Genomic DNA, 22,178 nt, shown 5'->3' with positions numbered 1-22,178 from the left:
CGCACTTAAGCTTAAACTTTTTCGAAATTTATTTGCAAGTTTTCTAATTTGTTATTCTCCCATTTTAATATCCAATCTCATTTACTAGAGTCATTTATTCAGCGCCGCCCCTGCTGCCCCTACACTTGACGCCCGCCGCGCCACGTTTCCTGCTGCTCGCGCGCTTGGAAGTGCAGCCACGACGAGTTCACCTTCCAGAGGACAATGAGACCAAATGGCAAGGTGAAGTACTGGGGTTGTGTGGGTGCGTTTGTGTCTACATGAAGAGACAAGCAGTTAGGTAGGTGGGCGGTTAGACACCGGTGTCGCTGTGGCCGTTGTTTTCGCACGCAATTGTTGCTATCATCGTCGTTTGCTGCCGGCATTTTACGTTGTCACAGGATTTGTCGCACCTTCGCCAGTTTGCGCTGCAATGGAATGCCTGTTTACATTTATTACTTTGCTCAACTTAAAGTGAAAAATTTCCATAAACATTCTTTGAAACGACATAAAGTTTTATTAAATTCTACTTGAGAGTACGTTGAGCATCAACTTCGTGCAGCAGCACAGCCGCGTACCACGACTTAACGAATGAGTACGAAATCATTTAAAATTCTCTAGAACACAGTCTAATAAGTGTTTGCTTTGCTTGTTTCAGTTGGTTCAGCGAAGTAAGTCAGTAAAGTCGAGATGTTCAACGAGCTCTGACTTAGTGCGGTGATGTGTTCAAAGTCAGAGTAAAGATTGTTGAAGAAGTACTCCAGAACTGATTTGGATCGCCATTTCGGGTATTAAAAGTTGGACAAAACATTGCGATATTGCTTTCTTAACGGTAGTTGTACTAACTATTTGGAAATCGAAATGTCTCCGACAAGCCTCGTTTTTAATAAAATAATTATTTTAAACAATCCTTTCTAATATCTTGTCTAATATAATATTTTCCGAGATATGAGCATTCTTTCACGCGAGGTTAGGTTATACTGGTCGAATGTAACGCCATACATTGACATACTGGTCTTTAGTAATGCCAGATGCAATTTGAGTTTAATTTGAGCATAAGTATTCTTCATACAGGACGTCAACGCTTTTGGTGAACTTTAGAAGTGATTTGATATCTTAGTTTTCTACTTCATCTTGAACTCCGAAGCTCTTAGCTAATTTAGAGTTCTAGTTAGTTCTGAACACCGGCATAGCAGGTGTTCCAGCATATCTCTCAAGACGATTTCTCTGCACTTCCTATATGTATTGTCATTACTTATGTCATAAGCTCGCATTGCCTGTAGGTTGTGAGCTGTTAAGAGGTCAACAGCCGTCCGGCAGTCCTTTGGAGACCGCGTCAGTAAAAAGCATGCGTGTTTTCATTCGGGATGCGTGCACATGCTTATGGCGACCCTGCAAATCTTTAAGGCATTCCATCTTGCTCTGATCTGTCTGCCAACTCTTTTACAAATATCATTGTATATCGTTTTAAGTAACTTTCGTATTTTCTTCATATTTTTTCCTGCGTTACGACCTATCTAGGTCGGTGTCCTGACAGCAAAATCTTATCACTGGAATATTCTTCAGTATTCAAGAAGTTTGACGGGTCGTTTATGATCCAACTCTGAGCAACGAATTCCGGCTGGCACTCCATAAGCCATTTTTAAGTACCGCAGGCGAGGCGGATGCTTCTGTGCCATCTACGAATGTATAGAATTCACCTAATGCCGGCAATCTTGCAGCTGATTTTGCTGCAAAGCTTTCCACAGCAATGCCGATTGTTGGCAGGTTGAACAATTATCCTAGTTCAGATGTTGGAGTGGTTCTTAGTGCTCCCGTTAAATAGACAGATAGATAGGAAAATTGTGGCTTTACATTGCGATCCTATATCACATATGGTCACAAAGGTCCAGCATCCTGAGCAATTGCAGGAGCCTGCTAGGGGCAACTGAGGTCTTGTGATCCCTGCGCCTGGAGCCTGCTGTGCAAATTGCTAAGCAATCCAGATCTAGGTGTTCAGGAGTTTCCTGTTCCATGTTATAGAATCAGCAGTTTACGCAAGGGACTAAGCGCATGTTGGACAAGTGCTTTCTGGGCCTGCAGTGCCGGTTTAGAGCGCGACAAGGAGCTAGCGGGAAGTTGATCATTTCCTTAAACCTTGCAAGGTTGTACCCTCCCAGAAGTAGCTGGGCATGGCGCATGCCTGCAACCTGCTACCAATGCTCTGTGCAAAGCTGCTCTTTTATAATGTGGGACCTCACTGCAATGCATGGTTTTGGCCCCATCATTCTGAACACTGCCGCAGAGCGGGCTAGTTCGTCGGCCAGCTCATTACCGGCTACGCTTGCACATTGATAGGCTGTTCAGCCTTCCTATACACTCCTCCACCAAAAGCGATTTAACCTAATTCGCAAAGATCGGTGGAGATTGATATCTGCACACTGTCTTATAGCAAAGACATCAGCTTGAAAGATGCTCGGAAAACGTTTCATTGGCATGCCTTTGCTTTTTGCAGAATCATCCCTGCTATCACATTTATCAAAGAAACAAATAGATTACTCTATTCATTGCCAGACATTAACTTTTTCAACTGAATCGTTTAAAAAATCCTTGGCATACAATTTTCACCTCCAAAACCTTTAATACTCATACTCCTACCAGCAATTGCAAAATTTCATTGAGTAATTGTTAATTTTTCACTTCTTTCGCAAACTAACTGTAATTTGTTTAAGTGGCCCGCTACTTTCAACAAATATATGACAACTGCCAAATTATACGGTGACACAGCGCAGTTACCCAGCGTTACCTAAAATTGATAGCGAAATAATAGCAGCAGCCAGCATTAGAGACAAATTCAATTAAAAAGATGAATGAGCTGATGTCGTGCTTTTTCGCTGGTTTTGTCCGTGACAAACACTGGAAAATGCTGCATGTTTTGCTTTGAAGCCGATTGCCAGCAGCAGCCACTCATGCGAACAGGAAAGGTGGGAGAAGGGGGTTAAATCCGGGTAATGAGTCACATTAAACGCACGCATCGTGAGCGGCGTGCCCAACTTCCGTGAATATCAAAAAAGGGCACAATAATTACTCCTACATAGTACTTCGCGTCGTCGGAGGGACGGTGGGGAGGGCGTGTTCGTACATCTGCCGGTTGTTTAGCAATTGGTGCTTGCTTGGCAGGTGGCAGTTCGAATTCGCACACCATCATGCCATTAACAATGGTTACCATTTGCCCCTTTGGTGGAGCGCTTCCCACCCACTTTCGCTGACGATTGCAAAGCTATTGTTTTGGTGCGTTGGTCGTGCGTAAAAGTTGCGAAATTTACGGCGATGCGTTGAACGCGACCGCTCGTTAATGGATGTTTTCCACAACTTACCGCCATTTGGATGATATTAGCAATTGTAAGAGGTGGAAAATTTTAGAATAATTGTAAACGTGAGCTTGCCTACAAAAACAAAGTGTTCGTTATGAGAAGAATTGGGTGAAGAGCGATTAAACAAACTTGCGCAAGCAATAGAAATTCACGTTATGAAAATTAGCTTCTGGAAATCAGTGCAATTTATGAGCAGAAAACTTGTATTCCCATTTGTATGCTATCCACCAAGCATTTGTTCTGATAACTTGATATAGCCGTTTCCGATAAGCCACCTCTTTGAGGGCATTCTTGGTCTATATTTCTTCAAAAATGAAGTCAGCCTTATTGTTACAGTCAATTAGAGTTACAGGAGAACGCTATAAAGCCATGATTAACGAGCTCTTCGTGACTGTATTGAAGGATATGGATGTGGACCACCTTTGGTGCTAAGAAGACGGCCAATTAACTTGTTTATTTCAATTTAACTTATTTAAATTTAAAACAACCATCCATTGCTTTTCGGATATTGCAAAAGAACAGCTGCTGCGATGAAGAGTGGTACGTGAGTATGAAGAGCTTGACAAGCTGGCCGATAAGTGGAATGCTCGAAATTTCAAGGAAAAGATGCGGCGGCTAAAAGGAGGTTTAAAGACCGCAGCGTACTCTTGTAAACACCCCAGAGGTGATCTAGTGGCGGATGCCCAGACTCAAATTATGAAGGGAACAGTTATCCAACGGGCTGAATGGCAGTGAAATCATAACACCAGGAGATCGTAAACCCGATTCCCCAATCGATGACGATGGAGTGGACGTTCCATTGCCCGGCCATGAAGAAGTTCGAAAGCAATTACCCGTCTCAAGAACTACAAAGCGGCGGGGCTAATGGATTGACTGCCAAGCTATTTAGATACGGCGACGAAGAACTGACAAGGAGTATGCGTCAGCTTCTTTGTTGAATATGGTCGGACGAAAGCATTGTCGACAATTGGAATTAGTATGCTCTGCCGGATGCGCCCTAAGTCCTTAGTTCATGTTTTACTATACTCGGATCATATCTCCTTCGTTATCTTGCAATTGATTATTTATTGCACTGAGCTCCTTGTTCAAAGTGAATATAAAGCGCTCATTTGATCGTTCCCAGCGAGCATGATATTAACTCCGCCTCGGATTTATCTGAAAATGCTCCCAGTTTGACCAACTCGTCTGTTTGTTCGCTGCCGCAAATGTTCCTATGGCCGGGAACTCAACTTATGGACAACTGAAGTGGACCTATCTGCGGTATTAAAGACTTCCTGCAATTGCTAACTACGCTGGAATTAATAAGTAGAGTTCCCGTAGTTATAGACCACCACAGGCCTTCGCTGTATCTAGTACTTCCGCTTGGAAGATGCTGGTTGATTTTTGTACTCGGATAGAGAGAGAGATATCTTAAGACCATAGGAGTATACACCCCTCCCTACTGCGCAGTCTCTTTTGGACTCCTCGGTATAGATAGAAGCTGTATCATTCTCCCCTACTAAGCCTTTTCTCCTTTCTTTTCACTTCTAGAGGGTATGCTCACCCGTGAGTGGCTACTGAAATCTAACCTTGAAAGAATATAGTTTGATTTACTTTAATTTAGTTGGTTTAGAATGGCGATGTGACCAAAATCTTTGCTGTTCCAACCTCCTTTTCTTCTTCTTGTATCTTTGTCTTCTTGTATCAGAACTGGCTGCTATTTTCGAGTAGAGATGTAGAGATGTCTATGGACAGCTGCTGCGGAAGTATATTGAGCGCATCAATCGGACAGAACTTATGTAATAGCTCCGGTAAGCCCTGCACAGGCTGCTCCTTCATTTCATTTAGTTTTCAGATATAGTAGTTTAAAATATTTACGCTGGAACCTGACTCTTCCTCAGAACGGCTTTAGTTAGATAAAATTCAATTGGCTTTACGAATTAAAGCCGTGGCTAGCATTGTACGCCACATGTTGGTTTCAAAATATAACACATGAGCTAATATAGCTTAATAAGGATTTTGCGTTGAACACACCCTGTGCCGCTGATTTGGATTTGCTGTGGTGCGTCTTCTGTCTTGCATTGTTGAGAGTGCGTGCACTTACGTGTGGTTTTTGTTTTTATGCACAGTCCTTTACATTCACGAGTGCTTCTTTCACGAGGATCGCGCTCAAACCGTCAGCTATCTACGCATCTGTTAGGCTGCCGGTGCACGTTTCGCACAGCCTTATTGTATTAAAATTCCTTATTTCTTCTACTATATGCATAATTTTCAATGCTTTCTTTTGCACCGTGCACATCTTGGCGTTGGCTGCGTGCTCAAGGACTTGTTTTGAGGTCGACCAGGACGACTTATGGCAGGGTGCTGCGCCTCTACAGGCCAAGAAAAAATTCATGTGTAGTACAATGCGACGGAACAAATCAGCGTAAGGCACTTGACGCGATGCCACTTAACTGAGAAAAGCCCCAATGAAAATGTACACTGGGGTGCAGACGCCTTCAAGACCTGGCAAAGCTATGCCTACAGTGCGTCTTGCATACCTGCGCCACCGCAAAAGTCGTCATTCAAACTCTGTATATCTTTAGCTCAAAAATTTTAATACATATAGTATGGCGGTACCGCAGATAAATTGCCCGCTGGTTAATAGCTGCTGAGCAACGCAGCTCGTGCGAGCTTGGTGGCATGCGACGTGCCTTTTTCTTGGTTTTGTTATTTTGTAAGATCCCAAGCTCAGTCTGCTCGTTTGGTTGCTTTCAGGGAGAAGTCAGAAGGGTAGCATTGATAATGGTGGCTAACTATACTTCCTGCCACCACCACTTTGTCCGTCCTCTTCAGTAAATTCTACTTCTCTAATTTGCCGTCGGCTATTCAGTCGCATAATTGTGCTACTTGTGCGTTGCTCTTTGAGTATTGTGGATTTGGTTTTTTCCTTTATTTTTTTATTATTTTTATTGCGTTACATTAGTTGCCTTAAGTAGCCGACAACGGAAGCTGAAACAAGATGTCGGAAGTGGACAGACATATGCAACACAAAGCCCTTGCAACCGCAGTATCGTCGGCAAGCGAACTAGAATGCTCAAGCAAAGAAGAACGGTGAATTAAAGGTGGCTGTAGAGAATAAAAGCGTTAAGCTGGATAAACTCTCACAATCAGCTAAATCCTCGCCGCGATTGTATGTAGCTTTATTATTATATCTGTTTCGTCTTTCTGACACAAGTTAGTTGCACAATTGAAGGCGAGCTAGTGACACCTTTCAGCGCATATTGCGGCCATCACATTTAAATCCGCTCTTCTTTTTCGCCTGATTGCAGGTGCTATTATGTCGAATGTACAATAGACCCATATAAAAGCGATCGAAGTGCTGTACATATATCCTACAAAAACATTCAAGACTATTTTAAGAAACCGATTAAGTTATAACACAGAAACAGGCATCGGAAACTCCGAGAACCTGCAGAGTCAGGACAAACAGGACGACGTGTGGTGCGAGCTGAGCAGAGATACGCGATTAAATTCTGTGTGAAACTCAGTAAATCTGCGACAGAGACGTTTGATATGATCAAGCAGGCTTACCCAGATGTTGCTTTAAGTAAACTTCCGAGTGGCACACACCGGCGTCTCCTCGCCCAAAAAAGGGAAGAATGAGCAAATCCAAAAAGTGATGCTCACTGTCTTTTTTGACATCAAAAGACATCGTCCACCATGAATTTTTTCCTCCTGGACAAACCATCAAGGCCAAGTTCTACGTGGACTCAAGCGAAGGGTCAATAGAGTCCGACAAGACATCGCAGCCGATTGAAAGTTGTTTCACAACAACACCCCGACGCACACCGCCTTTCTTGTGAACAGCTACGTAACCAAGGCCGGCATACCGACGCTTCTGCAGCCGCCAACAGCCCAGATGTGAGGTGGCACAAAAAAGTACTGCGCGCGGATTACCCTGGATGTCAAAAATGCGTTCAACAGCATACATGATTAGAGCCCTGGATGAAAAACGCGCCCCTGAATACCTCACAAATATTATTACAAGTTATTTTAAAAATATAAGGCCGATTTATGGTACAGACGAAGGCACCAAAAGCTACTCTATCTCGAGTGCAGTAACCCAAGACTATTAGGCCCGCTGTTATGGAACCTCGTGTATGGCGTGCTAAGAAGACAGACACCAAAAAGCGTAAAACTAATAGCATATGCGGACGATCTCACGGTGGTAGCAGTGGCTAAACAATTAGTCGACCTAAGAAACAAATGCAATGAGTACTTAAATGGTCTACCCCAATGGTTCTCTTCAGTGATTTTGGAACTGGCTGAACACAAAACAGAAGTCTTACTCATAAACACCAGGAAGGTGGAAGAACGAATAGAGCTCACCATAGTGGAGCGCGAGATTGGCTCACAGCCGCAACTGAAATATCTGGGAGTAATATTGGACTCCAAACATAGAACCCCACTGGGTGGTAATCTTACGGTCGAAAATTTAACGACACTCATGTGTCAGTCGACTCAGAAATGGAAAGCTTTTAGTGAAACGTCTGCTTTCAGAATGCCAAAACTAAGACTTTTTCAACAAATTAAGCGTCCATCAGTCTACACAATAGAGGAGACTTAATTGCCCTGTTCCTTCCACGCAGTATTACTTAATCGGTGGTTCCGTGGGAGAGTCTTGAGTTGGGAGTAGGTTAGGTTTAGCGGATTAAAGTTCCGCACTCCGGCTTTCGATGCTTCCCCCTGCTATAAAACAAAAAGACTTGTGCTATCTTTGTGTTATCTAAAAAATATTAGAGAGTGAGCTAGATTAGAGAACCTGGAGAATTAGAGAACCCCTAGCTAATAACCAAGCAAAGGACATAAATTACGGTTTTGCGCCTCAAAAGACGGAGAAAATATTAAAACTTAGTATTTCCGTAGAATTACAAAAAATGTGCGAAACAACGTGAGAGCATATGGCAGAGCAAATCAGTTTTGTTAGCAATAAATAACGGTTTAACGACCGTCCGAGGAATACTCAGGTAACTAACTCTGTTGACTGCAAACTGTAATAGCCTCAAATGCCCGCTAAGATGTCGTTTTCCAGGTAGACATAAGTACACATATTTTTTAATCCAATCCTTCAGCGATGCGGACAGGCCGATGTAAATGAGCCTTTTATTAAAATTAATCGATTTTTTGACAGTTTTAAGGGACATTACGGTGGCCATTGCTCATTTTTTATGGCATTTTATGCCGAATTTATGTCGTGCTGCGAATGCAGAAAGCCAAGTATTAAATGTGTAAGGGCAGCGCAATTGTAATACATTTTGACTGAATCCATATTAAAGTCGGCGCAAACGCCTAAGAATTCCACCCTCCGTTTTCGCTAAAAACAACAAGCATCCAAAACGGTATATTTTACTCGCAACAATTTTAAAACTCGTCAGCGGTTTTGTGGGTTTTATATTCACTTTGGGCTTCTCCCGCCGCGAGGCAGTTGCACTAAGTACTATATAATTGTGTGCGTATGTATATATACATTTGGATAAATGCTTTGACGTATCGATTCTTACCTTCTTTTTAAAAAGGGGGGCAAAAATACAGCCACTATTAATAAAAATGTATTTTGTTTAAAAGGCGTTGGAAACATTTTTAAATTAAAACAAAAGTTTTTCTTTCTGCTCTAAAAAACTCTTGAAATTCCTTATATAAGTAAAGGCATCATACTTTTTTTGAAGAGGACGCTAAAAACGATACATAGCGAAATTACCGAAAGGGCCGATTGGCGGATCAGGAAGAAATAGAATGCCTTATAGTTATAAAGGATCCCCAAGATTATGTGTGTTTACCACAAATGATTTTTACAACACAACTTATTGACACCACTGCGAGCCGGATGTGCATAAGTAAGGACGATCTATGCTGAAAGTAGAGGAAAGTAGGCATAAGAGGAACATTGGAAAACATCCTTGGCTTCTGATCGGCCGAACGCTTAAATATCTAATAGTTTCAAAGTTCAAGGGACTGGATAAGGTATCAGAATTAGATTTCTAGTCTCTATTGAACTTCACAAAGAGCACGGCGTAGACTTCAGCTCGCATTAAACTGAACCTCCATGTGCAGCCGGCCAATACAGCCCAACTTAACCAATTAGATGATTAACTGAACAAATCTTTTATCGGAACTACATTCGTCCGATTTGAACTGAAAAGCAAGATGCGACTGAGTTTATTTTAATGATGATTTCATGGAGCATGGATCAATCACTTTTCTGTTTTATTATTGTTATTTTTTTTTTTAAATCGAAATCTTGAATCGAAGTGAAAAGTGTACTATAATCATCCTCCGTCGATTTTATATAATTTTGCCAATATACACTGGAATCTACATATTCGGTATGTGGGGACATATACAATTATGAACCGATTTTGCCGATTTTCGGACTCGGCATATCTCAATGGCACTATTCGTACAAATTTCATTCCAATATATTCATTGCTGCTTAATCTTTGTACTGGCAAGTGAAAGTATCATACGGAATTTAAAATTGTGATATATGAAAAGTAGGCGTGGTTGTAGCCAGATTACGCCTACTTTGTCAATTGAACATAAAAACGTCAAGATAACCTAATGTACCGAATTTGTGATTTCGCCTGTCTATGTCTATTCAACGCATTGATTTGATCCGCTGTGCTTTTGAGCGCCGTGGAGTAAGGCTGTCGTCAGCAGGTGCCCACGTAAAACACACCGGACGTTGTCTATGTCTATTTATATATTTGGGCGAGTATTACGGTTTATTATGGCTTACTACGCTTTTACTATACCGTACTTTCAATTCCTACGACAGCCGTTTCTACGGTACTGAAATGGAGCCGAATTTAATCCGACCAAGGGCGCTTATTTTGGCGATCTAATTATGCGCAACTTCGTTCTGAATACGAGTATTGTAGCAAGCTAAATTCCTACTTATCCAGAATTGACCACGATATTTGTTTTGAGTGCCCACACGATTCTAACTACCTCTTTTTATGCCATTTGTATCAGACTCATCCAACGCCTCTCTCCTTATGGTCCGAACTTGTCGAAACAGCAAGTTTCAATGGCGTTTCAATTAACTTCAAAAGAACGTTTACAAATTCTGCAAACTTATTACCAAAACAAGAAAAAACGCACCGAAGCTAATATACCCTTCACAGATCACATTGGTGCCTTAGAAAATAATCTATACCAAATTTGGCGAAGATACATTGTCAAATGTGAAAGTTTTCCATACAAGAACTTGATTCCGATCGTTCAGTTTATATGGCAGCTATATGTTATAGTGGTCCAAAATCGGCCGTTCCGACAAATGAGCAGCTTCTTGAAGAGAAAATGACGTTTGCAAAATTTCAAAACGATATCTTAAAAACTGAGGGACTAGTTCGTATATATACAGACAGACGGACAGACGGACAGACAGACAGACGGACATGGATAAATCGACTCAGCTCAACATACTGATCATTTATATATATACTTTATAGGGTCTCCGACGCTTCCTTCTGGGTGTTACAAACTTCGTGACAAACTTAATATACCCTGTTCAGGGTATAATAATGGTCCGGTTCTCGCGACGCATCGCGCGCTGCGGCCAATATTCGGTCGACATAATCGCCCAACGGAGTCGGTATTTCGAGCAACAAATAATTATTGAAATCATTGTTGAAACGCCACTATTTTCTCAAGAAGTCACTATTTGGTATGCTCTATGGGAAGAGGGAATCGTTAGTTCACATTTTTTCAAACTGGAAGCCGGCTCTAGTGTTACAGTCAATTGGGCATGTTATAGAGCCATGATTAATGACTTTCTCGTGCCTGAGTTGGCGGATGTTGACGTGGACGACCGCGGATGTACGACGTTCCAATAAGACATGACACTGCATGCTATACAGCCAAAGAAACAGTGATTTTATGGAATAAAATTTTTGGTTTCTCATAGGACTACTTTACATATTCCTTATGATAAAAAATCTTCAAGAAAATGATATATATGTAGAAAGATTAGAATGAATTGTCTAGAAATTACAGTTCAACAAACAAAAGCAAATATTATCTTTGGTATTTTATATAAATTAAATCAAATAAACAATAAAAACTCACCTCGATCTCCGCGTCGTTGGATCTTTCATGACCATAGCCTCTGATATATCACCAAACCTGCTGAAGTAGTCTCGTAAGCTTTCTGCAAACAAACACACACATCAAAGAAGCGTTATAACAATTGTCGGATATTAGATCGATAACTAAAAGTGTGAAAATGTAATTAATTCAGTGCACTAAAGGACAGCATGTACTGTGACGACATTAACCATAATTGGCTGAGATGGCAGAACTCATACAATTTCGCAATGCAATATAATATACTCGTACTGTCCACAGTCCTTGTAACCAACATTAAATTGGCGCTAAGGCTTTAAATTAGCAAATTGTTGTAACTTTTCTGTCTAAATGGCTAAAAATCTGCCAACACATTCATCAAGCAAAGCAGCCGGCTTAGCAGATTTCGAGCCAATTTCATCCAGCTCCACAGCTGAGCGCTACGCAACCAGAGCCAAAGGCCTGCCGGCCGTCGCGCGGTTGCACATTCAAAGGGCCACTCAGTGGCTTCTTCATTCATTGAAACGACCAGCCATATATACTCCATTCACAACGTTCACACCATCAGCGTTAGCAACACGCCTGACAGCCTAGCCCAAAAAAGCCCTTACTCCCTTGCACATTCGAAGGCCTCGTAAATCTAAAATACAATAAAAATTCAATAAAAGCAAACGAAAACTCCACAGCCGCGCAAAAAACACAGCAACTTGGAAGCGGAGCACAAAACCACACATGAACTAACGCATACATGCGTAAAAATTTCGGCGACGACCACCAGTTGCTGCATGGCCCGCTTGGCAGTTCGACAATGCCGCGCAATTGCATTGCAGTTAGGGCGCTTTGCTGTTGTTGTGTTTTGTATGTAGTGTGTAACACGCTTAATTATGAACAATAAAAACGGGAAATTTATTTGTTTATGACAGTTTAGGCTCATAAATTTCAGACCAACAAGCACCAGCTGAGCTCCGCTGCCTGCCAAACATAGCAGCTGTTGCACCAACATAAACAATAGCAACAACAAGCGAACAAACATGCCATCATGCATTAAAATGCAAAAGTGTCCTACAACAATAACAAAAATATATTTTATACATATTTTCTGAGGTGGCACTTACTTATATTTAGCAATGTCACACTTTCAAGGCACTCTATGGGGAACTCTATTTCCCGCAACTGATGTTGGCAGAGAAACGCATGGATTTTAACAAGAGTGGACGCTTCGAGCCTGGAAAATCAACAACTGACAGATATTCACCATGCGCTAAGTCTTGGAAAAGATCAGCGAAAAGAGGATCGACACACACCACCTTTTTCGTCGATTTCAAAGCTGCTTCTGACATCACGAAAAGGAGCTGCCTTTATGCCGATATGTCTGAATTTGGTATTCCCGCAAAACTAATACGACTGTGTGAACTGACGTTGAGCAATACTAAAAGCTCCGTCAGAATCGGCAAGGCCCTCTCGATACCTAACAAGGTTTCAGACAAGACGACTCTCTTTCGTGCGACTTTTTCAATCATATTCATATTATGGCCATAACAACCGTGCCGTAAGTTCTGATTTCTCAAGGTTGGACAAAGAAGCGAAGCAAATGGGTCTGGTGGTTAACGAGGGCAAGACGATATGTATTTTCTGTCATCAACCCAACAGTTCGTCTATCTTGAATCCAGTATTAACACCAATCACAATGTCAGCCTCGAGATCCAACGCAGAATAGCTCTTGCCAACATTTGCTACTTAGGGCTGAATTGGCAATTGCGAAATAAACTCCCCTCTCTCTCGAAGAGACCAAGTTCCACAGGTCACTCATCATACCCGTCCCACTTTATGGTGCAGAGGCATGAACGATAACAACATCTGATGAGTCGACGTTACAAGCTTTCGAGAGAAAGGTTCTGCGGAAGATTTATGGTCCTTTGCGCATTGGCAACGGTGACTACCGCTGTGGCTAGAACGATGAGCTATACGAGATATACGACGACGTTGACGTTGTTCAGCGAATTAAGAGACGGCAGCTAAGCCGAATGGCTGAGAACACTCCAGCTCTACGTAGTACCAGCCGAAGGAAGCCGTGGGAAAAGAAGACCTCCACTCCATTGGAAAGACAAGGTGGAAAAGGACCTGACTACACTAATCTCCAAGTGGCATCAATAACCATAATTCACATCAAACAGTGAAAGACAAACTCGCGTCTGTTGTATACTCGGTGTTAACGCTATTAAAGAAGAAAAGAACGCTTTTAAAGTAGAAGGAGAAAAAGAACGCTTCGACATTTGAAAGTTTTGAATTAATCCAAGGAAGCTCTGCCTCACGTAACTTTGGCAAATTGAAAGTAAAAGCATATTTGTAAAATGAGCCAAGCGAAACTCACCATCCGAGATGATAAGTCTTAAATATTTCGCTGAAAAAAATTCTCACAGATAAAATTTGTTGTTGCATTAAGTTAGCAAAGTAAAGCATTGATTAGTAACTTATTGCAAGAGCCCAGTCTCATTATTTTTGGACTAAATCATCACTCTCCTTCTGATCAAGAGAGTACTTAAATAGCATGTAGATTGGTACGCTTTGAAGATTTGTTAAAACTTTGAGTCTCGCATTTTTCGTCGACTATTGATTTTGGGTGAGATTTTTATTTTTAAACAATATAGCGACGTCGACTAACGATAAGCCCAGTAAAAGTGCTGTTTCTGCGGGATGGACCAAAGGGATAGTGGTGTTCGATGAGTGGTGTACGCTGAGCATGCAAGGAGATGAGGTTTGAGCCATGCGGGTACTCATTACACACTTGACATGTACATATATGGTATGTCCGGTTCGATTCTAGATAAGTACGAGTTTAAACTGCTACAGTATTCTGAACAAAAGTGTGCCGGGATTATTATCTGAAGCAAATGGAATAAATTGATGAACTCGGGGATATTTGGTTTCAACAAGACAGCGCCACTACCCACACATCACATCAATCAATGGATTTATTGACAGAACATTTCGGAGAGCAGATAATTTCACGTTTTAGACCGGTGGATTGGCAACCAAGATCGTACGATATCACAACGTTAGACTTTTTCTGTGTGGATACGTAAAGTCTTAAGTCTATGCGGACAATCCAGCTTCGATTCAGGTCTTGGGGCAAAACATCTCGCTAGTCATTCGCCAGTTACCAGTCAAAATGCTGGAACGAGTCATTGACAGTCATCGAAAATTAGCCTCAACGGATGGACCCTCTGAAACTTAGCCGCGGCCAACATTCGAAGGAGATAATCTTCAAAAAACAAAAAAAATTGACGAAAAATGTTCTTTCGAATGACAATAAACATTCCCCATTAAAATTAAAATTTCTGTGTTTTTTCTTTGAAAAAGTAAGGAACCTCGAATGTGTTTTTCCTTATCTATCTCGATGTATGTGATGCAAACAACCTTAAGGTTTACTTAGTTTACATTTTCTTTAAAACTTTGAAGTTCTCATTGTTTTCCAGCATTACAGAGTTGCAAAGTACACATCAGCAGGAAAAAAATGCCCACATAGAAACACCAGGTGACTGAGGAAACCGCAAATATTGCACGACAAACGATTTCCAAATACAGAAAAATAGCAACACCAGTGCAAATGACTTTAAGCAGCTGACCATTAGCAACGATTGCCCAAAAACCGCTCCCAGCATGTCGGCCTACCACCGCTCTCCCCTAACACCGCATTCACTTCCGTTGGGCAGCTGGACGGCTTTAAAAAAAATTGTGTGCGGTTGGGATGTGGCAAAAGCGTTTATGCAGCTGCCTATTTTTTATACGCAACTCTCTCGCATTTTGCAGAGCTTACCGTTATGGCCATAAACAACAAAAAGTGAAATGTTTGCTATTTAAGTTTTGTGGTCTTCTGCTTGTGTTGATGCAAAGTACTTTTCTTCTCCTTTTGTTTCCACTTTAGTTTAAGTTTTTCTGCTTTGGTTTTGGCTTGCAAATTTCGGACTGAGCTCAAGCACCCAAAACAGGCTATGGATCTGATGGTGGTGGTGATGGTGTGGTACACACTGGCTCTATTGTTCGGATTACTTTCTTTTGTACGTTCTTTTATGCACACAGTTGGAAGACAGTGTTGCTTTTGTTTCGACTCGAGACTACCTTGCCACACTTTTCAAGTTGATTGGCGTCAGCGGGTCAGCGGACGTCGCTCAGCCTCCGTGGCATATTTCTTTTGTTGTTTTGCCTTCTAGCGCTTTAGTTGTGTGTATGGAAAAACTTCGTCATGTCGTGTGTGTGTGTACGTGTGTGCGTGTGTGGGTTTGTATATGTCAGCAGATTTGTGGCCTAAGCGAGACCTTTGTCAAAAGTTGCTCGAAACTTGAATGAAAAATGGAAAGAGGTCGGCGTTCGTCTCTTTTCACCTGACGCAGAACGCTTGTCGTTGTTGTTGTTGTATTACCTAAATTCGTGCATGCTTGACTGGGCTTTCATTTTGCGTGTGATCGTGTCCTTTGCGGTACAATTGATTGAAATCCTTTTTGCTTTTCTTCTTCCACTAACAAACTTCTATCTGAAACAATAAAATTAGGAGTTGCCACAAAAAATTCAGATTGTGCTCAAATTTATGGGAGGCTTTATGCGCTTATGTATTAATATAAGTTTACAACAAACACGGTTGCATTTCAATTCCTGCGTGTATTAACAAAGTCGGTACTTTCTTCTCATCCCCAGCTGAGTGGTTCTCTAATCCACATTCAAGTATTTGAACTTGAGCTATTTGGATATGTGCACATATTTGTATATCGTTAAATCTGATGCCACCGCAACAACAACAATAAATTAACATGCTCATGTAATCGTCTCACTTGAGGTAAGCGGATTTGCTCACGTTTACACATACGGCAACAGTAAAATCTTTGCCAAAAACAGGGTGACTAACTTCAAGTAGTCAAACTTTTCGGCAATAAGCATTTCACTTTAAGTTTTCCGAGGTCTAGTAAAATAAAATTTTAGACATTATTTTTGCATTAATTTCAAGATTTTATTTCGCATAGTTAGTTTAATCCGATTTGGCTTAAATATATAATATATCATTTTGTTTAATATGTAGTTTGGTAGATAAGAGTGCAGTGGTGTGAAAATCCATTCGTCGAAATATTTTTTTTTATGTTGGTTAGTTTACGCTTGTCATTCTGAAGTACATAGAGTATTCGAAGATGATCGAGAACGCGTTGACGACGAACCACGTCTAGAACGGCCATCAACACCAAGTGATGATCAACATGTCACATGTCAATGAAATAAAAGAATTAGTAAAAACAATTTCGAAAGATCATTTGGGCCTAAGAAAAGTGAAAGCGGGATTGGTTCCAAAATTACTAAATTTTTTCGAAAAACAGCGTCGCATTAACGTCTGTGAAACAATGCTTTCCGTCTAACAGGATATCATAAAACTTAGTACTACTGGTGATGAGTCCTGGAACTATGAAACAGACGATCAATCGGCCGAATATCGTAGCAGAGGTGAGCCAATATGTCAAAGCAAGTCAAAAAATCAAGGCTAAGTTAAAAGGGTTCTTCGATTAACGAGGTGTGATGAACTCCGAACTCCTTTCGACCGATCAAACTATCAACAAGGAATTATATTTGAGTGTTATGCATGGCTTGCGCGAAGCTATGCGTAAAAAGAGGTCGAAATTATGGGCCGACAATTCTCGGGTTTTGCACCACGATAATGCAATCGCATACTGCATTGATTCTTCGCCAATTTTTCAACCAATATCGTACCGCAACCACCTTATTCGCATGATTTAGCTCCTTTTGACTTATAGCTATGCAGCAAACTTGAACCAACGCTCCGGAGTAACCGGTTTGAGTCAATTGGAGAAATTAATTGTGAATCGCTACGCGCACTAAGGCTATTCATGAAATTTTCTGTAATAACTGTTTCGACGATTGGAAAAAACGTTGGCACAAGTGTATTGGGGCCAAGGGCGATTACTGTGAGGAGGACGACATAGATTTTGATGAATAGAATAAAAATTTTAAAATAATGAACAAAGTCTTACTATTTTTGACGCATAGGAGTATCTGTTTCGCATTCCAGCATTTAGTTGTAGATTTCTATCTATTTAGAGCTTTTTAATCAAATTGATTGAGCACTTTTTTGATCGTTCTTAGCGAACACAATATTGTCTCTGTCTCAGATTCGTCTAGAGCAGCTTCTGACTTGATCAACTAGTCTGCTTTTTCGTTGCTAAACATTTTCCTGTGACTGGGACCCCAAATTATGTACAAGTGGTTGACCTCCCAGTGAGTTTAAAGCCTTGCTGCAATTGTTAACTAAGCTGCAATTGATCCTTGGCGTCGACACGGCTAGTAATACCGCCTGACGGTCTGTGTAAATAACCGCTTTCTGTTAGAACTTCAGTAGAACTACAGAGGTCTCTTTCCTATCTAGTACTTCCACTTGAAAGAAGCTAAAGTGATAGCTTCCATTTATGTACATATATTTTACATCTTCAAAATCTCCCAACCCACTTTACTTCACCACCTTTGAACAGTATTTATACAAAGGTTAAGTCCAACTTTCGATCGAAATTATTTTTGTATACTACTCTGCTTGTAACATAACTTTCTCTCTGTGTAATTACTATATAATAATCCCATTATGTTTTTTTTTACTTCTACAGCTTTTAGACTGGCTTACTAAATCAAACACTATGGAAGAAATTTTCCTATGGCAATGACCAGAACCTCTTCGGATGCCGTTCTCCCTCTTGTAGGATTCACTCGGAACATAAGGCCAACAACTAGCATTCTTACGACAGAAGAGCTATTGATTAGGACCTCCAACCCACTGAGCACCCCAAGCAGTTAATTTTTGAGAATGACACCGCATCTCAACGATGACTTGTGGATTATCCTCCCATCAAAAACGAAAGTATTTTTATTAACGTAGTAATAAAACAAAAAGTTATGGGTGCGAACCTAACCATCGTTTTGGTATTAAATTTGAGCGATTTGCTAACATTTTTCCAGAATAAATCTATTCATTATGAAATCGCCAAACTGACTTTAAGATATGCCAAATCAAAGGAATCAATATCGACGATATGGGACGGGGAAATGTGAAATCCTTCTGTGCAGTATTATATCTGTAAACAAAAGATCAAAGGAAGACATCACCAACAAGCAAGCTTTTGGCACCTTTACTGCGAACTGGAGCTCCTTAGCTATTACGCGGCGTACCAAAACACAATATTCAACTCCAATGTTAAGTGTACAACTGCGAAACATGGAATATAGTAGCCCTTAGCATCCATAAGCTGCTAATTTTACAAATCGATGACTTCGTAATATTGCCGCATTTTCTGGCCGGTCGCCTTCTCTAACACGGTCTTATGAAGTTCTCCAAATAAAGGCCGACTCGCGCAAACTTTGGAAAAAAATCTAGAACCGAAATATCTAAGATCTAAACATGTAGAGTGCAAATTAAGTGGCTGGCAGAAGACCGAAGTAAATGGAAGAGTCTCATTGTAGGCCTTTGCTTCCCCGCGGAGTCAAAAGATATAATGTATATGGATCAAAGGGAGTAAAAGTCAGGTAATTAAGTAAGTTATCAAAACGACCAACTGCGAAAAAGTGTTTCCTCATTGAAAGACACAGGTCTAAAGAACTATTTTGTTACAAAAACGGATAGTTTAGTTTCTTAAATATAACTTTCTTTATAAAACTAGTGATACAGTACCCAAGATTGCTAATTTCAAAATGGAGAATAGGCGAACGAATAAAGAAAATATATAAGAATAAGATATAACACAATTTTGCCTGAGTAACTTAATCCATTATAATCGTTCATTTGGGGCTTCTGCTGACAATTCCAGACTCACATTCTAATCCAATATATTCAACATAATTTTCTGGATTTATGGCAAACTCTATCAGCTCAGCTCGGTCTTTTAATACAAGTAAATTGATAAACGACCACAAAAATACATACATATGTACACACGGAGAGCGCTTACGGGAGGCCAAAACTCGGTTTTGAATAAATGAGAAAGGTATTAACTTGGGGGAATTCCGGCAACAACTGCCAAACAAAGGCAAGTCAAATGACGATAAATAAAGACAGTGAGAAATTGTACGCAATTAGAAATGAGGTGGGTAATACCCACACACACATACACACAGCGTGGACCTGGTGAGACCAGCATGTTGTCTGCAGTTTCGCCAGCCTAATTGAAATGGGCGGGCAATTCGATGGAATGGCGAAATGCTGATTGGTGCGGGTTCACAACACTATTGATTAATCACAAACAATGTCTTTTAGTAAAGTCATCAACAAAAACAACAACTATTGCAGCACTTACTGCTACACAAACCACTTTAATTTGAAGCAAGTGAATTAAATAAATCCATAAGGGCCATCAGCGGGTCCTAAGTGATTTCAGCAACTAAGTACAAACAGACAGAGATGGCAGCGCATTGATGGGCCGCATAGCGAAACTGACAACTGGCAGCAGCAGCAGTATGGCTGAAGTGAAGGGCAAGCGGCTCAACAATCTGGCAAATGCGCCACACCGGGCCATTTGGTTGGTCGCGTAAGCGGTAGCGGCGCGGCGCGTCTTCTTCACGTCTTCATTTTAATTTTGATACGATTTGAAACGCAGCAGCGGCGAGGCTGGTGCTCCGCATTAACTTTTGGCAATTAAAAGTATTAAAAGTCATTGAGGACCGGCGACCCGTAACCCTTTTATGACTGCCAGCCAACCCGTTCAAGTTCGCTAAGAAAGTCAACGTCAATTTCAGTCGTCGTAGTCAGTTCATAGTGACTTTTGACGTCGTTAGGTGGTGGGATCCTTACGCACACACACACAATCGCAGCCTAGAAGTGTACGAAGTCCTTAGTTATGTATGACCGCGTTATTGCGGTCGTTTATGCGCCTGCCAGATTTCTTGTGGCTAAAAAGTGATTCAATTATTGCACAAACGTCCGCCATTTTGGGTCAATTCAGTCATTTGAGCAATGATTCGCATAAATTCGCATCAATTTAGCCACATAAATTAAGTGGACGGATGAGGGACGACAGCCTGGTTGCCATAATACGAATGCCAACAAAAACAATAGATGACCTGCCCTTTCTAGTGAAGAAGAATCCAAAGCGTACGAGTCTTTGAAGGCGTCGCATACGCAATCCGTTATTTTTGATATCTGGTCATACGTCAGAAACAACCACACGGTGAGTCATGCGTACGCTTGGCTTACATAGTAACTCTAAATATATTTCCTAAAAGAAAGATTGCATAAAATTGTGTGTTTTTATTGTTTTACTTTCAACAAACAATTCTGTCCTTTTTCTGCTTACATTCAGCCCTCCACCGCTCTTCGCTCGTTGGGCATTTTTGGAAATCATTCCACCTCACTGCATTCAAACAGTGGGGTTGGAGAAGTTTGATGAGCTTAAACGACAGCGCAAGGATTTAAGAGACAGAAATTAAAATGCGGCTTCAGCTGTTGCTCAGTCACCCTACTCACTCGGCTCAGCTGGCGATGATAATCCACTTCAACGGCGAATCTGGTTTGCGTGAAAAAAAGCGCTTGAAAGCCTTCATGCAGGTGCGTGGTTCATGTATAAAGCGCTGCGTTGACCTTTGCATGAGTTTTTCTATAAATCCATACAACATGAAAGCTGTCTTCGGCTTTCTACATGATAAATTCACGATTTACGCAACTCATCTGCATTTAAGTGAGTAGAGATAGACTGTGGTAAAATCTCGTTTAGTGTAATAACTTTGCTCACTAAATTAGCTTGTAACCTATAATTCCTTTTATGGATTTGGAAAGTGTTGATTTTAGCTTTAGAATATCAATTAGCGAAAACAGGGTCTGCAGATGTATTGAGAGGGGAATGTATTGCTACCTCTGCGATTTCTAAAGAGGTACCTGGCGGTAGGCTAAAAGAGGTAGAAGTTTATTGAAAGTAAAACTTAATATGGAGAAAAATGGGGGAAAAGCGGGTTGGGAACTTAGCCCAAACGTCCAGGTAGTAGAATTTACCCGCGGTAAGGTATGCTTGTCGCAAGAGGCGACTAAAAACCATTATGCACTCTGTGTGCTATTTGGCTTGCCTCGAAATATCCGCACAGTATTGTCAGAAATAGTGCTATAATACTCAGCTTGAACTGATATTACTGACTTTAACTAAAATTCCTTCTATTGGAAAGGCGTATGAAGTTCAAGCGACCAATGTCACCAGTCATTGAATTTTATGGGTGTTCAACTGGTGGTAACCAAAACCTACAAGGTCTCACCGGAGACTTTGGCTGTTCGAGGAGATTTGTGTGGGTGGCTGTGGTTTAACCTTAAAGATAGGTAGACTTGGAATATCAGTTCTGTGTGGAGTCGCACTGCAGCCAGATGCCGGACCCACAGCATTGTAAGTAGGCCTCGAACGCAACCAAGGTGGATAGATGTCCCTTCCACCTGATCAAGTGGAATGAAATAAGTGCTTTTAAGCACTGTTAGATTAGGCATTGTATGGCATATACTCACGTAAAACACAACAAAAGTTAGCCCAAACCATGGTGTGAGAAATGGTTGCTACCATTGGCGGGCACACCGAATCTACTTGCTGAGTTGCCCGCTTCCAACCTCTAATATGAAGGGATCAGTTCACAGATATTGTAGTATAAAAAAAGAAGAAGAGCTTAGGCAGAGGGTTCCAACACTGGCAACAAGAGAGGGCCCCAGAAGAAGCCAAGTAAGGAGGTGCTGGAGGCTGAAGCGTGATATAAAAT

The 22,178-nt window shown here is 41.2% G+C and overlaps 1 protein-coding gene across 9 annotated transcripts in view; it reads right to left on the bottom strand.

Moving 5' to 3' along the window:
- Positions 1 to 22,178, bottom strand: part of LOC120779091 (RNA-binding protein Musashi homolog Rbp6) — a 463,019-nt gene that overhangs the window by 315,437 nt on the left and 125,404 nt on the right. For all 9 annotated transcript variants that reach the window (XR_005705606.1, XM_040111247.1, XM_040111248.1 and 6 more), the window contains one exon: positions 11,421 to 11,502. Coding sequence is in view for 8 of the 9 variants with exons in the window: in XM_040111247.1 (XP_039967181.1) it covers positions 11,421 to 11,502 (82 nt within the window). In the remaining variant the exon portion in view is untranslated. The remainder of the gene's footprint in view (positions 1 to 11,420; positions 11,503 to 22,178) is intronic.

Source organism: Bactrocera tryoni, chromosome 5 (genome assembly GCF_016617805.1).
Source record: "Bactrocera tryoni isolate S06 chromosome 5, CSIRO_BtryS06_freeze2, whole genome shotgun sequence".
Taxonomy (NCBI): domain Eukaryota; kingdom Metazoa; phylum Arthropoda; class Insecta; order Diptera; family Tephritidae; genus Bactrocera; species Bactrocera tryoni.
This window is presented reverse-complemented; position numbering and strand designations above follow the sequence as displayed.